We start from the raw sequence: 17,655 nt of genomic DNA on the forward strand, positions 1-17,655 counted from the left end.
AGATTTGTTATAGAATTAGAGTTGAATGCTTAAACACTTAACTGATGCTCTTAATCGGTAATTTAAGCTTTAATTTGATGCGAAACCACCAAAACTATAATTAAAAGCAGAGGAATTCAAATGCCAAAGCCAATATAAATAATGTTTTGCAGTCCTCTTTGGGCATCATGTTTTATCATTTCCAGATTATCAGTTGACGGCGGACCATTTTAAAGCTTATTTTGGTGTAAATGTCGGCCTAAAGATGCAGTGTCTTGAGCTCATCCCCCTTAGTTTCCTGATAATAACCCAGTGGCTCTCCAGTGATCGTGTGTGAGTGTGGTGCTGCATTGGGGAAAAAAGTAAGACCTAAGGGAGGGAATCTTTTTTTTTTGTTGCTCTGAGATAAGGAGGTATTAGAGCTTGCAGAAGGAGGCTTGTAGGAGAGGGGCCGTCATTCAGTGGGGGGGAATGAAGTGCTTCTTGATGAGATGAGTTTTCAGCCTTCCAGGGAAGCTGGTAGATGTCTGCTGCTACAAATCGCTGGGGAAGGTCGCTGTGTCTGTGAGTGGGTGAAGTGTGTGTTTTTTATCAGATGAGATCATATAAAACTAACACAGAAAAAAATCCTCCATGGAAAAGCTTTCCCACTCTGAAGTAAACCAGCTATTGCGCCAAACATAATCAGATTCATAAAACTTCTGTTTTTTTACATTTTATTTTGATGTTCTTGTCTCAGAGTTGCCATGAAATGAATACATGTAAAGATGATCGAAGCGGCTGCAGTCGGGTGCATCCGTCCGTTGCTGTGATGGCTAATTTAACACTGCATGACAGCTAATTAGTGTGTGTTTTTTTTAAGATTTCCTCTACCTCTCCAACTTTCACATGAGGACGATCACAGTGATGCAGGCGCTGAGTCGTTTTGTCTGTTTGTCTGTTTCCTGGCAGATGCAGTGCAGTTGCAGCTCCTCAGTCGGGCACCTTTCATCAACCTACTGGAGCAGAAGTAAGATTGTGTCGATGCGTGTTGAGTGTTCATCTCAGTATTTAGTTGTGTGTGGTTTGACATTTGTGTGGCAGAGCTTTTTCGTTTATCTAAAAGTTATTATGAATTCATTCTCTGCAGAGGCCGTCTCCCAGTAGAACTGCAGGACAATAAAAACAGATTAAATTGCAGAACCATAGTGACGGTAAACACAGTCTGGATGGACAATCAGCAACCAACATGGAGTCATTCAGAAACAATGAACCTAACCTTCACAATCCAAGTCGTGGAATTTCCTGAGAAGATTTACCTGAAAAGTTCTTTTGACCTTCCTAAGCCTTAAGGCTCAAGGATGAATATTTAGAGTTTGGCTAAATTCCATCATTTCCATGACTCTTTCTAAGCCTCACAAACTGAATATTTCTTGCAACAACGAGTCAGTTTTTCATTGCATTTATGTAGTTCTGAGAGTTTGTTTTTACATCTTGCATGAAAAGGTGTTATAGGTGTGCTTAAATATATCTGCAGAGTTGACAACTATTGTATCTGGACCAGATACACTGTGCATACTTTTTTAAGCCAAGAAGTATTATCTAACGTTATGTAAAAGACTTCATTTGCAGATAAACAAAGAACTAAATGCTTGCATTAGATTTCACAGGTACGCCTAAGCAAAGTGTAGTCGCCTCACAGAGATCGGATGGGCTGAAGTCAAGAGATAAAGGAGAAATATAAACTCTAACTCTGCAGCAACATTTAGCTGCAAAATCTCTTTTTAATTCACAACCACGACATTTCTGACAATGTTAACACAGAATCCACATTTTACAGTGAAAACTGGTAGAAATATGAATAAAAAAAGGAAAGAAAAATGAAGTAAAAAGTCTCTTTTTTACTGTTATTGATTGGATTATCAGGAAACATTCAGCAATTGGTGACACTTTCCTTTCCTTTCCTTTCCTTTCCTTTCCTTTCCTTTCCTTTCCTTTCCTTTCCTTTCCTTTCCTTTCCTTTCCTTTCCTTTCCTTTCCTTTCCTTTCCTTTCCTTTCCCGTCCCTCCCGTGAGACTTGGGTCAACATGGAATGACCCTGTTAATTAATTCTAACCTGTGATTTCAGCTCCCCCTTTTGATCAAGTGCAGTATTCCCTATGAATAACTAAATGTAGATGGTTTCTACTATTTGGTGTGGCAAACCAGCATGAACACAAGTAAAACTCATTTCTTACGATAAAATATTTTATCTTGTTGAGCACTTAATTGATGCGATTAGTTTGTTTACAGAGGGACACATGAAACAGATGTTTTCAGTGTGGTTAATTACTGACACACATTACGTTTCTAATCGTTGCTTTTTTGTGAGACGCAAAGTTTGGATTTTAAAATAAAATTGCAGGTTTGTTTGTTGAGCTGAACCAGAACAGCAGAATGAAGTGAGATGCTTTTTACCCTCCATTAGGTTTAAAAAAATATGTCACCTTAATGAGGAGCTGCAGGAGGCTGCAGTGCTGTGAGAAACCTTTGAAAAAGATAAACTCAACACAATGAGAAGGGTTTAAAAGGTTTTCTCATCATGGCGGAGCAATCTGTTTGTGCTCAGTGAATAACAGAGACCACAGAAAAACAGTTCTGACAACAGTATATGCACTGGAAGCTGCCTCTTCATCTAACATGATACATTTAGTTAAACAAAAATTCTGCAACAGTCACAAGCGAGAAATAAATGATCACAGAAACAACCAGCGAGGAGTAAGGTTTAGGGAATTGGTGCAGATATTCAGAGACAGGATCTGGGATGATAAGAGCTGGTGCTCTGGGTTATTACAGCATCTTTTTAATGAGGAGCTGCAACTGTTGTTCCATCAGGAAGCAAAAAGCTTTTCTTTTTTTTTTTTTCTGTAAATTGTGTTGGGAAAAAAATCTTTTTCTGCATGTGAACACAGAGTGGATTCAGTCTATCACTACAGAGCTAATGTGAATAAAAATGGAGTAGATATCGCATGATATAAAAGACACATTGAGACTTCGGTAGACTGGTTGGGAAGGTATTCAAGGCCAAGGATTAGCAGAGAAATGGAATATCATTTTCACATTTGTACAGCTCATTTTGGATGAAATCTGATATGCTACACATTACGTGAAGGCATAGATAACTAAATGATGTGAATCACATTAAGATGTCCATACTGCACCGACAACAGCTTTCCTTTGTAAGATTTTTATTGTTTCTCATGACTCTCACTTGTTGAATCATCATAACGTTAAACATAATATTCGCCTAAGAAGCCCTACAAACAAAAACAATGAATTTTTGTAAGGAAAAGGAAACAGCCTCTTCAGCTCCAAATGAAACAAAATCCACTCATCGACAGATTGTTCTATTTGTTTACAACCGTAAAGACATGATGACAATATCAAACTTCTGATGAAACTCTTTGAAAGCAAACAAATGCAGCTATTTCCTGAAATATGAACCTATGAACCCTGCATGTAATCCATGCCCTCCTTCTGAAGAGGGCTTTGTGGCTGTGAAAAGAAACACTTGATGTTGTCTCTGATATGGAGACACTCAAGTGAGCCTTATTTCCCTTCAGCCATCTACTGAGGCTGTAGTCTAAACGGCGCTCTTTGACTCAGGGTATGAGCAAATGACCTATTTGGTTGTTGGGAATAAAGAATTTGTTGCACTTTACATGTGATGTTACACGCTGGAACTTTAAAGGGACCTCAAAGCTGCTGTTAAACATTGAGGAACAGATGGATTTTCACATTTCTTCTCTCTCCTCCAGCAGTGCTGTTTCCTGACTGGGCCTATAAACCAGCCTGGTCGCCCGGTTCCAGACAAGTCCAGCTGTGGCACTTCCTGTTGGAGCTCTTGGGTCGTGGCGAGGGTGGGGCCATTGGCTGGGGAGGAGAGTGGGGCGAGTTCGTCATCAGGGACCCTGAAAGGCTGGCCAGGCTGTGGGGGGAGAGGAAGGGCAAACCGCACATGAACTACGACAAGCTCAGCCGGGCTCTCAGGTAATGCCCAGCACCACACATGGATGTGTGTAATCCGCCCTCTCTGTGCAGCTTCTCCCTCAAGCCGTTGCTGTAAATAAAAAGCACTGCTGCCAGCAAATGCTGTCGAATTAAAATTTAAAATCTAAAATGCCAACAGCCATCAGTGAAAGACACACAAGCAAAGTGGCCGACAGGAACAGGACTGCATGCGGCGCACTTCAGAGTGTACTCTGACCCAAAAAACATTCTGATTGCAGATACTACTACAACAAACGCATCCTGCACAAGACCAAAGGGAAAAGATTCACCTACAAGTTCAACTTCAGCAAACTCATCCTGGTCAACTATCCGGGATACCCACCGCCACCACCCAGCCACCAGGTCTTCACTTTCACTTTAAAGATTCCACATGTGGAAAGCTGGCTTCCTCCTTTCATAGTAACAACTGTAATTTGCCAGTTTTTTCAAAACACAAATATCTTCATTTAAGAGTTTTATTCCACACTTTGAGAGAAAGTAATTGCCTTAACTATATTATCCTTTGTTTAAAACACCTCTAATGGAGACAATAACCTTAACTTTATCATTTAATATGGATTTGCTTGACTTAAATAAGAATTATTACTGAAATATTATCATTTAATATGAAACCAACCAACTGACTGACCCTCTAAAGAAGGGAGTTAAATTTCTATCATTTCCTCAGGCAAATTCAGGGCTTAGGTTAGCTAGCATCCTTTAGAAGGCTCCGGATACATAATTATATGATAAAATGTGTAAGAGCGGGGATTAGTGAGGAGACGCTTTGTCTTCTAAGGTGGAAAAACTCTTTAAGCACAGCCCATTTAGAAATTTTCTTCTACTTTTTGCAAATGGGAATCCCAGTTTTCAACTCTTAAAGTCAAATATTCTAATTAAGTTTCTCAGATATGTGCAGAAAATACCAGGAACAACTTCCTCCAGTTGGCTTTATCACTCGAAGCTCTTCTTCATCTGCTTTTTAAATTAAACTTCTGCCTCCTGTCAGTTACATCAGCTTTGATCCGCCGTAGAACGCCGTTTATAAATAGGTTGGAAAAACTTAGTAGAACAGAACACAGTTAAAAGTGTGAGGCGCAGGTCCAGTGACTCATTATTTAAGTATGTGTAGCGAGAACTTGGTTACTGAAAACATACCTCTGTATGAAGTGACGTTGCATGGGGGAGAGCTAAGCTAGAACAAGTTTAAGAACAAGCCATCTGGATCCATGTAGAGTTGAAAATGTAAAAGCACATAGGAGAGCTTTATATGTTGAGTCGTTGTGCTTGTGTCTCCAATTCAGTCTGTCTGCTGGACAGCAACATATAAAGATATGAGAGGTGGATTAAGACTTTTGCACTGTGCTGTAAATCACTTCTGTGACTCCATAAAAGCTCCAGGTACGTTATCATAAGATGATAACGTATCTGGAGCTCTTCAGCTTCTATAGCTCAAAAGAAGTCTGGATTATGTGTTTTGAATGTCTGGAGTTTGAGCAACCTGTCTTCACAAAATAATTAAACTAACTTCATCATAACTACAAAAACCTCATAGTCAGCCACACTGAAAAAGGAGCATTATTCAGAATGGCTACTTTTTTCTGAATGTCTGCACCCATCTCCCATAAAGCATTAATTTGATGAATACATTTTCAATCACACATTTGTAAATAACCAAATCTGTTAGCTTCTGTCAAAGCCTACTATCTAATTGGAAATAATACATAAGCAACATTTTAAAGGTTGAAGTTTTAATTGTTCATTTGTTTATTGTTTATTTTCAAAATGATACCAGAAACATCAAGTCAGGTTGAAAATGCTTCTATTTTTTAGCAACACTGTAAAAATTTGGGAACTGAGGAGACAAAGTCCTGTGTTCTTAAAGTGAAATGTTTCCCATTCCTGCTTAAGAGTTCAGGCCTCATTTGTCGTCCTTTTTGTTCGCCACATGTTTTGAGTGGGTTGCAGGTGTGAACTGCAGGCAGACCTGGACAACTCCTGGACTTCTTCTAGTGTTGTGCTTCTTAATATTTGCAGATTGCCTTATTTTTGTTGCTGAATTGTGCAAAGCCTTCCCTGAAAAAGATGTTATTTCGGTAGCAGCACAATTTACCTCCGAAACCTGGACATATGGGGCCTTCACAGAAGTTACAAGTTACTGTTACAAGGACAAGTTACTCATTCCATGTGCACAAATGCACACCATCACAGATACTGGCTTTAGAAGCAGAAATGTGATATATTTTGATTTATCAGACATCAGGACAGTTTTAAATTCCACCTCAGTGCATCTTGAGTAAACTGTTTTTAAAACTAGTTCATATTCTGTTTATGGTAGAATTTTAACTCATATTTCTGAATATTTGTGTCTGCTGACAGTAATTTTTAGAAGTTCATGAGGGATTTCCACTTCAGAATCACATCTGTTTTTAATGTGGTGCCGCCTCAGGGCTTGAATATCACAGCTCTTAGATATTTATTTTCTGTCTTATCTGTTAAGTACACAGATTACTCCAGGTTTTACTAATATATTTGATGATGTCATGAACCACACATCATGACATCTCCATGTTTTTTGCTATTTCACATTGAAAAACATTGGTCTTAAATAGCTGAAATTTAAGGAGCACAATGATTCAAAGCAATCAAATTTATCAGTTTCAACAATGAGTTTCCCTTTTACTAAGTGAGGTAAATTACAAGCTTTCATTTCTTTTCAAATCATCTAATTCTGTTTTTATTTTAATCATATGACGTGACTCCACTTTTTTTGGCAATAAGTGTTTTTTTTACACATAGTGTCAGTCTGCATTGTATTGAATGTTTCCATTTCAACCATCCTTCCATCTCATCCTCCATCCGTCCACCTCCAGCTGGTCCAGAGTGCCCCTCTTTCCTTTCCTCTCCTCCCTGCTGAGGGTGGCCTTCCTCTGTGTGGAGGAGCGGGGTCAGTGATGGACAGAGGTAAGACAGAGAGATTCAGTTTCACAGTGTAATCATCCAGTCTGTAGTCTGGCAGTGAAGGAACCACCTCAGCTGAGACCTCTCACCTCTAAAATCTACACATTGCAATTGTTAAGAATTGTGTAAGTCAAACAGCACACAGTCTCAAACCTGCTGGTTTATTCTGAAGGCACAGATGAAAGGTTCACAAATACATGGTTTCATTTTATAATGATGACAATTATAATAAATTCCCTGCCTGTTGTATTTTAAAACTAGAGATGTTAATACAATGGTTTTGGGTAGTCACTGTATACAGCACATATTCCAACCCACTCATGTTAATACCATTTTTCAAACAGATTTTAAAATGACTCTGTAATTAACAGCAAATGCAGCCTTTGTTGGAGACTATATTTATATGTGGAATAATATACATTTGGTGATTCAGAGTGTTTACAGCGACAGAAAAAATGTGTTGTTAAGAAGGAGATTTCAGTGGAGTTCAGTCATGTGTTCTCTATTTTTCTGGATAACCATGGAGCTCAATGGTGCAGAGCAATGATAATCATAACCATAACCCTGCAGTCATGCGAAAACCCTCTTTCAGTTCAAAGGTATTACATATCAGGGTTTAGAAATATAATAAATAAATAAATATATAATAATATATAATAAATATAATAAAAATAATAAAATTAGGTAAATACAGCCTCAGATGAACAACAACACATGGCATATTACATTGTGTCTTTATTCACTGAACAAAAATTAAACCAGAATGCAGAAGCAGAGAGTGAAAAATTAAGTCCATCCTTACTGCATCCACTGGAATTAAGAGAGTAAGTATCAGCCAGGTGCTGATAATCAAATACAGCTGATTAACTAATCATCAGTAAGTTTGAGCACCTCTATAAAAGCAGAAGTTTTCAATCTTCCCAGAAGTGGGCATCCCAGCAAGTTCAACAAGTCAGACCGTGCATTGCTCAGAGAAACTGTAAAAAACCCAAGAGCTACATCTCAGACTCTCCAGGCCTCAGTTAGCATGTTAAATGTTTAAGTTCATGACAGCACAATTAGAAAAAGACTGAACAAGGATGGCTTGTTTGGAACGGCTGCAGGAGAAAGCCTCTTCTCTCTAAAAAGAACATGGCAGCACAGCTTAGGTTTGCAAAGCTGCATCTGAACAAAGCACAAGACTTCTGGAACAATGTCCTTTGGACAGACCAGAGCAAAGTGGAGATGTTTGGTCATAATGCACAGCAGCACGTTTGGAGGAAACCAGACACAGCATATCAGCACAAACACCTCATACCAGCTGTAAAGCACGGTGGTGGAGGGCTGATGATCTGGGCTTGTTCTGCAGCCACAGGACCTGGGCACTTTGCAGTCATTGAGTCCACCATGAACTCCTCTGGATACCAAAGTATTCTAGAGTCAAATGTGAGGCCATCTGTCCCACAGCTAAAGCTGGGCTGAAACTGGGTCATCAACAGGACAAAGATCCCAAACACAGCAGCAGATCTACAACAGAATGTGTGAAAAAGAAAAGAATCGAGGTGTTGCAATGGTCCAGTCAAAGTCCAGACCTCAACCTGACTGAAATGCTGTGGTGGGACCTTAAGAGAGCTGTGCATAAACCAATGCTTCAAACCTCAATGAGCTGAAGTTTGTATGCAAAGAGCGGACTGAAATTCCTCCACAAAATGTGAGAAACTAACAACATCATACAGAAAACGATTAACTCAAGTTATTGCTGCTGGTTCTTCATTGTGTTCAATCACGGTGTGAACAGTGTAATATGTGTTGCACTGTCATTAATATGAGGCTGCATTTACCAATAACCTGGTAAGGACTTTTTTATTCTTTAATATGTCCTGATATGGAAGAGCTTGGAATCCTTATGGAGTGCAATTTCTTTTTTGTATAACAGTCTATGATAAGTGTTGCAAACAGTAATTTAAATGGAATTAATTGAGAAAATACAGAAACTGTACAGGCAGTTAGCTGGACTGATATCAGAGATGGTTTGAGATATGGTGGCAGCAACCACACAAACATCACCTTCCCATTTTCCTCTTATCCACTCACTTTTGCATCACATCTCTCAATCCTCAGTGGTTTTGAACTTGTTAAGTTCCGTTAGCTCAAGCTACAAGGAAACTGCATTTTTGATGGTGTCTTCTTCTGATACTGAATGTATTTAAGGGTGAAACAGAGCGACTGTGATGGGACATAATGCAAGAATGGAGTCAAATCTCTGCCTTAAAAATGGACTTTTCACCTGAATAAGTTTAGTTGTGCATCAGTGCTAAAAATGCAGTTCAGGAGCACAATTATGCTGTTTTAAGTTTTAAAATGCAACAGATTTCATTGAAACCCAACCATTTTACAATTTACTTTTAAGCTATGCAAAAATCACATCACTGTGTTTCCATAAAAACATCCCTTATTTCTAAGTTACCATTTTGGAGTTTCCCCTACCAATGCTTCAGGGGTTGGGGAACCATTTTGCTGTAATGATCTGGACAAATTAGCATGTTGCATCTGGCATAAATGTCACTCTTCCTCCTAACAGTGGTCCAGCCTGTGCCTCACCCCTTTTTACTCCCTTGCTGCCTCCCAAAACCACTCCCAGCGCCTCGGGCTCTCCACGGCTCCTTCCCCTTTATGTCTGCTCCTGCACGTCCGGGGGTCAACCTGAGAGAGCCGGATCTAAATGCTAATGGTTGGTCTTACAAGAGCCCCACAAGTTGGGATGTGAACCATCACATCAGTCGGAGTCTGTTTGGAGGAGAGAAGCAGGCTGAAATTCGAGGCAAGGAGAGAAGAGTACAGAGACACGCAGAGTGAAGACAAGGAAATAAATAGACTACTTCCTCATTTAAATCTCTCAAACAGAGTATTTTTCTGTCTGTTTGAGCTTATTGTGTAGTAGTTTATTATTAATAGATTGATTTAAAATACACTGACTTTGTAGCTATTTATTCAGTTGGACTATGTCATCTTTCTTGGATGTAATACAGATAAATTCTGTTTTTCATCTGTCGGCACTTGATGTGCCAGCAGGGGAACAGCACATGTAAACAAATAACAGCATGGGACCTGTGTCTGGGTAAATAAAGAAGTGCACTCTGCTTATATTATTCAGATGTTTGTCTTGCACTTCAATCCCCTACTAAAAGATGCATTCTAACAGATACTGAGGAATTGTTATGCAAAGGTCTTCGTGCCATCTTTGCAGCATCAGGACCAGCCGGCATTGTCTGCAGTTGCCACTCCAAAACATTAGGGGGCAGTAATACATGTAATACACCTCAAGCTCCTCACAACCCCTTTCTGGAAGCGAGTTTAAAAAGAAGAGGTATTACTCTGACCTTATTTTTTTGCATGCCCTCATCACAGATCGGAAATATCTGAATTTGGTTTAGATATTTACACCAACATTCACCATCTGTTCATCTGCTGTTTAATTTCCCATGAACAAAAATGCAGACAGTAATTAAATGTCATATGGTTATTATTTTAGTCCTAAGTTGCCGTCTTTGGCAACATTAAAGGTTTTTTTGAGTATTTCATTTATTTTTTGCCGTCAACATGTTTAGAATTTCTACTATTATGTAACAAATTAAACTTCTCCTCGGACTCCTCCATAAAGACCCATTTTCGTCGTATATTTCAAAGGTCAAATGTCCTGACCAGAAATGAGCAATATTTTAGTAGTAGAGTGACTCATCCTCATATTTGACAATCTTCGTTAAGATGTCATTTTCGCGCCGAATATTGTAAGTTATTTTGTCATTCTGCTGCGCGGGAGTTAGTGTTCCTGTGTGTGAATGTTGGACATCTACCGTACCTTAACAAGCGGTTTTAATTCAACATTTGGTGAAGGAAACGTTTGAAGACAACATGCAGCGGAGCATTGCGTAAGTAACGACCCGACAACTGCGGAAAAGTTTCGATTTAGCAAGCTAGGAACTAGCTTTAGCTGTACAATGTTTGTTTCTGCGAAGCAATAATTGCATTGCGACTATTTTGATAATGTGATTGTTTTAGCTTTAACTATTAACGTGGAATTAAGTCGGTAGATAAAGGCTCGACAGAACAAATGACCCCTAAACTTTAAGAGTGTTTAATGTCATACAACAACAAAAAAAGACAAGAGAAACTGTATGATTTAAGCAGACATGTGAAACTGCAAACCTTGATCACAAGCTAGGAAAGGTTAGCATGATGGTGATACTCACAACTAGCCCGCTTATTTAAAACTACTCACAAATAAGTGGGTTGTCACAGGACGGTGACCTACAGTTGATGGCATCATATTATGATTATTGTATTGTTGTACCTGTCTGTTTACTTCCACCAGATCATTCTTTCAACCCAAGAGCAAAGAAACGGGCTCTCCGAGGAAAACTGTGGAAGAACCAGTGAAGTAAGTAATCACCTGGATACACTTGGGGAGGTTACTGCTACATCTATATGATTGAGAGACATCGACAATCTCCATTCTTAGATCACAAAAGTTTCTGTCAGATTAGGCAGTGTGGGAGAAAATCCTGTCTTTTTTGTCTGAATATGTATTCTGGCACAGTAGGTGCTGAGATCTTAAAGTACCAGGTTTTTGGGGGGCTTATAAATAACCACTGTAAGAAATATCATCTGATGCGATAAGTACCTTGTTTTTATACCATCTATAGTAACTTGATTTGATGATTTGTTACTAATATTTAAATGAAAATTCCTGTGTGAGTCCGATTTTATGATATTTTAATTGCAGATTGTAACCAACAAGATAAGCTCCATCTCTTCCTTAGCCACAGTGTTTGAGTTGTCCCTTACAGGTTACTGTAGAAACAATATGACTGTTTTTCTTATTGTTTTGTGATTTTTACACCTATGAAGACATTTTTTTCTTCTAAATAGTGGAATTTATTTATCCATTTATTCATTAAATTAATTAATTAATGGGGATAAGAGCTGCACCACCACAAACAAAGCTTGTTAGAAGGCAACAGCAGCGTTTAAAACTGGAGTTAAGGCGAGTAACTATCATTTGATTGTTACTACTGAGTCTTCATATTTAGGCCTAATCTCTCTCTCTCTCTCTCTCTCACACACAAGTAAATAACACTCGTAAATAAACACTTTACGCTCACCTGATCAGTTGAGTAGACAGAAGATTACTGTAAATATACGTTTTATTACCTTAAATTCAGTAAACATTTGCAGAGGGAACCTTTTAAACTGGTTATAAACTGGTGACAAAATTTACGTCAAAGAGAGATTTGTCTGCAAAATTTGCAAGTACTTGTCATGAAAACTGTAAGCATGGATCAAATATAATCCACTGTGCAGCTCATATTATACGTTATTATAAAGACTGACTCTTTATTGTGGTCTAATGAGCTTTTTCCTGTTACCCCCTCGATTTATAACTTTGGCAGTACATTTGAATTTGAAACTGAAACCTGGGTATCTGTAATCTGTCAACTGGCTGCCTCTTAAAGCGTTGCTCCAGTATGACAGTATGATCCTGACTTGTGGCTTAAAGACAGCTGTACGTACATGCATGATGATCCCATACAGAGAAAGTTACCAGCTGCAGAATGTCGTGGACACTTCACACAGTCCTCTGTGTGGGACATACTTTAGATAATAACTCTATTCTGCTCCCATGCATGTAAATTGTTACAAGGACGTTGGTCCTGTTAAATGCTGCAGTCCAGCTGTAACCATAGCTCAACTCAACTGTGCGTGGAACCGTGCTGACAGATCGGCATTGCTTTTTATCGACATCTACCTCGTGTTCTTGTAATTGTTATTCAGACGCCATCACTCAAGCGCAGGTTTCTACTTTACTAAGGTGTGTGTAAATGGACCCTGACAGACAAATTGCTCCACATCTAGGGATGTAAAACAGCCCCCTCCTCCTTTCTTATCTTGTTGTTCAAAAGCAAAAAAAGGAAAGAAACAGCAGGAATATTGGGTCATGAGGATTGGTGTCCGCTGGATTTGAGCATCCTTAACGGATGTGGGGTGAGACGGTCGTAAATCATATCAATGCATCATTTTCAATCCTATTTTTAAGTGAAAGCCCGCTGACGTTTGGAATATGCACATTTATCTTTTTATGGCAGACGAGCTGATTAGTGAAGCTTTTTTTGTGTCCAGTCATTAACGATCAGAAGATGCTGTGGAAAGAGATGAGAACTTCTGTTTCTCATCTTCGAGCCGCTTTGATGATAAAGTCTTCATTATCTCGAGACTGTATAATCTTTAAAGTATGTCTTAAAAGTGACTTTAATTGACTTGCCTTTATGTAATGATCCTCTCATCATTGCTTTGACCTCCTTTTTTTTAATGACTCAGGCTCTGATTTTATAGGTTTGTTTTACTGCTTTTGCCATTGACCTTATCCTTTTTTTAATGACAAAATTCGGCACGCAGAGGCTGTACTTTTGAACGGTGTTTCATGAATCAAGCTCGTTGCTTTGCTTATGTGTCTTAACTGTGTGTTTGTGCATGTTTCCAGGCCTGTCAAGAGCCCCCTCAAGGTGCAGAATGGTGTTCGGGAAGCAGATTCACCCATCAAGAAGGTTGCGAAACGCAGCCGCCAAATCCTGGACAGCGACGATGACGAGACGCCAGCTGTTAAGGAACAAGCTGCCACCAAAGGACAGGCAGACAAAGGAGCTTCTGCTAAAACAGAAAAGGTAAAGGAGACATTTTATGCACATCAGCCACAGTTCTTCTCTGACATTAGTGCAAGAACAGATTGAGAGCAGATGTGTTGGTGCTTCAATCGTTAAGGATGCATCACCAGTTATTTGAGTCCTAAAAGTTATCGAAACAGCAAAAATCTAATTCTAACCTACAAGCTGAATCCAACTAAGACTGTTAGAGCTCCTTTAGGGATCTCTATTGTTTTATTAGTGATGGCAAGAACACAGTTACACAAAAGGCCCTATGATTGGACACTGAGTCACAACATGGAGTTCATTTAGTCAATAACCCTCATAAGGAAAAGACCTGGTTGTCAGCATTGGTCGTCACTAAAGCGCCTTTTTATTTGATAAACGCTCCTCTTAACCGCCCCGCTCATTTTGTTTGTGACATGTTGGCAGTTGCTCATTATTTGCTCTTAGAGGGAAGAGACTATGATGGATATGTGAGGTTTGTCACTGTGACCCACCTTCCTGCCCATTTGTCTGAGAACAGGTACTGATGTGTGCGCTCTTGTCCTGCTGGCAGCAGAGCTGCTCTATTGGAGATAAATGTACGTCCACCGCTAATGACTGCTTTCGTTCGTAATTAATCTCATTGCTAACTCTTTTTGATTAATTGCTGCTCTGCAGAATGTTAAACAATGTCAGTATTACCTTCGTGGTTCTTGTTGCCCTAAAATGTTAAAGTCTGAGGAGAGTTAATGGACTAATCGCAGATTGTTTGGAATTTGCTCCATGGGCAGCTTGATATGATTATTGATCATCCAACTTGTGGACAATGCATTTTCTTCCATGTGATTAACTCAAAGCATGTTAGAGTTTGGATAATCTGCATTTATGGTGCATATGCAGCAGAAGTGATGGTCTTAACGTTCTTAGATGGTAAAAGTGTCAAGTTTTTGGGACTGAAACAGTATGTTTAATACTAATATCTCGTATTAGTGTTCTGATAATGTTCCAAAGATTGTAGTAACATCAGGAATGTTTGGCCTCACGATCGGGCGACTTTGGAAGGTCGTCGACGACAGTCAGACCTTTTTTTGGTCCTTCCATAGTTCCTAAAAGCATTTTTATGTGTTTGGGATCATTATTTAGCTGTGGCATGAATCTTTTAAATGTTGCCTCACAGAAATCCCACCAGTGGCTTGTTTGCTGGTTTGGAGTGGATAAATTAAGCTTTTTATTGCTGTCAGCAGGTGATGATTTAGAGTACATGTAAAAACAGCCTTATGGTCTCAAACTGGAAACAAAACTTTGAGGAAGGAGACATAAACATAACCAATCATTGTGGCTATTGATAAATTAGTGAAGTAGTTATTCAGGAATGCTTTTCGACTGGCTATGTTGTGTTTACTCATTAATATCAGCAGCTATTGCTTCTGCTTCTTTAGACGCTGAAATCGCTGATTGATCGGTCAAGTGAGGAATGTATTTGCTCTAGAACTGATTTGCATTAGGTGTTTCCACCCATTTTCTATACCTGCTTAATCATATTCAGGGTCATGTGGGGGCTGAAGCCTATTCCAGCTGCCATTTGGCGAGAGGCGGGGTACTACTCAAAGAACAATCTCTCAAGGAAATCTAAGAGGCGTGCCTGTACTGTGGAGCAGTAGAAAGCATCCAGACTTGAAATGTAACAGACTGGGCTGGGATGTGCAGGGCCAAAGACAGAAAGACTCTGCAGCAGGTGATTTAACCACCCAGGTCATTATCGGTGCCCACTTACTAAACATTGTGGAGGTGATGTGTCTGCACAGAGACCCAAAGGGAAGTAAAAGACAAAGAAATCCCACCCAGCAGCAGCCTGTTCATCCTGCTGCAACAGCTGCAGAGGCTCTGCTGCCAGGCCATTAGACTTTGGAGCAGTTTCTGTCTCCAGGCGGTGAGACGACTTAATTCGGTCCCTAAATTCCATTTTATTTGTTTTACTTAATAATTTATTCAGTCCTAAATTTTTCATGATCAGCACACATGAACTACACCTATTATACGTTGGTACAATCTCTGGTTGCATATTCATAATTAAATCTTCAATCCTAATTGGAGTTTTGAGCTCTTTGTGCCACTGATTCTGTATCTGTGATGGAGTTTTCTTTTTCCATTTCTCTCGGCGAACAAAGTCTTATGTATTGATCCTCTGATAGTGTGCTTACTTTTGTTCTGACTAATCCTGCTGTGGGTACTATTGATTCTGCTTTCACAAAATATTTCAGTGCTATGCGCTGGCCCTTTAGAGACCTTTAGCCTCGTAATAGTTTGACATTAAGAAAGTCCCTCTTTGCTCAGAGTAACAACCTGATTTCTGACATTTTCACTCAGCTGTGCAAACGTTTTCATATTTACTTTTTATTGGTACTTCACAGAGCTCATATGATATGCTTGTTGTCCCAATGAAACACCAATATATCTGTATTTTTTCCAAATGAGTAATTAGTTTTTTGTTTTTCAACTGGTTGGGATTATATTTACACCTCATCCCATCCATGGTTCTTGAGTTTTATTCCTTTAAGCACAGGCTTTGTAGTCGTGTCTCATTAATGATTTAGAAGGAGGGATAGTGGAAATGTTGGTTTATGCAGTAGTAGCCATGGAGACTTTTCTTGCACAAGCCCTGAACACTTGGAGGCGGTTACACTTTGCTTATTACACGTTTGATTGACGTCAACGCTAATTTTCTCAGTTGCTGAGAGGCGCCGTAAGTTTTAAGCAGCACAAATAAAGTGAAAATAGTTACTTTCATTGATTAGCAGATGCATTGATTAAAAAATAAGCAACCCGATGACTTTAATCCATTAAGACTGCACACGGTGTTTTTTAAGTTTGTATTTATAAGTTGTTGGGAGGCTGAGAAATAAAAGATTGTAATGGACAGTGAAATTGTTTTAAAGTTTTAAAGGGTGGGTAAGGCCTAAAGGGATAAAACATCTGTACACAGCTTCCAGTTGGGGCTCTTTCTTTTGGCAATACTAACGGGTCAGCAGCAAAAAAGCTCTAGCCGATGGTCCGTTGGTGGGGATAACGGTGATTCTCCTGCAGTCTCCTTTAAACAAGGGGCCATGTTGTTTGTTCTGCTCGTGGAGGGAAACTGGCCTGGTTGATTACAGGTTAGACGCAGCTCAAGCTTTAGCAAGTAGGAGAACGTGCCACAGTGCCTGTGAGGATTGGTGCTGCCTTCTTTCTCTTCATGTTATCTCAAGACTGACTCCATGGTGTGGAGATATTTTTCAGGGGTTCTTGTGCATCCTCCTTTATTTCTGTGTTTACTAGAAGGAATGTCTCCTCGATTTTACCCAAACATGTTAATTTTAGTGTGGATTTCAGGATCTAGTGTCATTTTGAGTAGCTCTTACTAAAAGACTAAACGTTCCACTTGTATTGTTGTGGACAGCTGAACTACGACCACTGTTCCATCCGTCACTGTCACAAAGACGTTAATGGAAATGTTTGAGATGTATTTATTAGAGAGAAAAAACTGAGCCGCTGTCGTGGCTTATTCTGCCCCTAAAAGCTTTTCATGTCCTGATGATGGTGTTCGTGCTTCTCTTTTTCAGGAGGAAGATGTGTTTAAAGCAGTTCCCACCCCGCTGTCTCCACCACCCGCACCAGCCACACCCGCCACTCCGGCTACCCCGGCCTCCTCTGCTTCACCGGGAACCCCCAGCACTCCCAACTCCACCTCCCCCTCTGGCATCATCAAACGCAAGACCGGTCAGTATCTCACGAGGTTGGGTTGGTTCAGAATAATCCTTTTTTTCCCTGTGTTGGTGGTATATGAGCGGTTTGATGCTGCCGTTGACATCCTGTTTCCTCAGTAATGCAGTTTGTCTGTTGTTCTGTAATCAGTCGGTGGAAACAGGAATCTGTGTCTCTTAGGTGAGTGAGAGTCGATGTGAGCCGGCCTCGTAGTCATCAAAGCAACACACGTAGCACAAATAAAACTGCGTGAGTTGGTAATTCTGGTCGCTGTTGCTTCCCTCAGCCTTTATGAACTTTGGTG

General features: G+C 39.7%; 2 protein-coding genes across 2 annotated transcripts in view; both read left to right on the forward strand.

The window, feature by feature from the left end:
- The first annotated feature begins 930 nt into the window (after positions 1-930).
- On the forward strand, positions 931-9,783 carry LOC140269148 (ETS translocation variant 3-like protein). The gene is made up of 5 exons (XM_072364173.1): positions 931-988; positions 3,756-3,987; positions 4,227-4,350; positions 6,861-6,951; positions 9,509-9,783. Exons 1-5 carry the CDS (start codon positions 931-933, stop codon positions 9,781-9,783), a joined length of 780 nt encoding a protein of 259 aa, XP_072220274.1.
- Positions 9,784-10,698: 915 nt separating this feature from the next.
- Positions 10,699-17,655, forward strand: part of lig1 (ligase I, DNA, ATP-dependent) — a 54,412-nt gene continuing 47,455 nt past the window's right edge. Inside the window, exons 1-4 of the mRNA XM_072363663.1 lie at positions 10,699-10,856; positions 11,300-11,365; positions 13,466-13,646; positions 17,210-17,366. Coding sequence (XP_072219764.1) covers positions 10,840-10,856; positions 11,300-11,365; positions 13,466-13,646; positions 17,210-17,366 — 421 coding nt within the window. The 5' untranslated portion in view covers positions 10,699-10,839. The remainder of the gene's footprint in view (positions 10,857-11,299; positions 11,366-13,465; positions 13,647-17,209; positions 17,367-17,655) is intronic.

The sequence above is a fragment of the Leuresthes tenuis genome, unplaced genomic scaffold (genome assembly GCF_036924035.1).
Source record: "Leuresthes tenuis unplaced genomic scaffold, fLeuTen1.0.hap1 SCAF_14, whole genome shotgun sequence".
Taxonomy (NCBI): domain Eukaryota; kingdom Metazoa; phylum Chordata; class Actinopteri; order Atheriniformes; family Atherinopsidae; genus Leuresthes; species Leuresthes tenuis.

What these genes read in the sequence shown, in the direction of transcription:
- LOC140269148 (XM_072364173.1), top strand. Translation starts at nt 931, where the DNA reads ATGCAGTGCAGTTGCAGCTCCTCAGTCGGGCACCTTTCATCAACCTAC. An exon ending in AAGCTCAGCCGGGCTCTCAG is followed by an intron (nt 3,988 to 4,226) that starts GTAATGCCCAGC and finishes TTCTGATTGCAG; the next exon opens with ATACTACTACAACAAACGCA. An exon ending in CGCCACCACCCAGCCACCAG is followed by an intron (nt 4,351 to 6,860) that starts GTCTTCACTTTC and finishes GTCCACCTCCAG; the next exon opens with CTGGTCCAGAGTGCCCCTCT.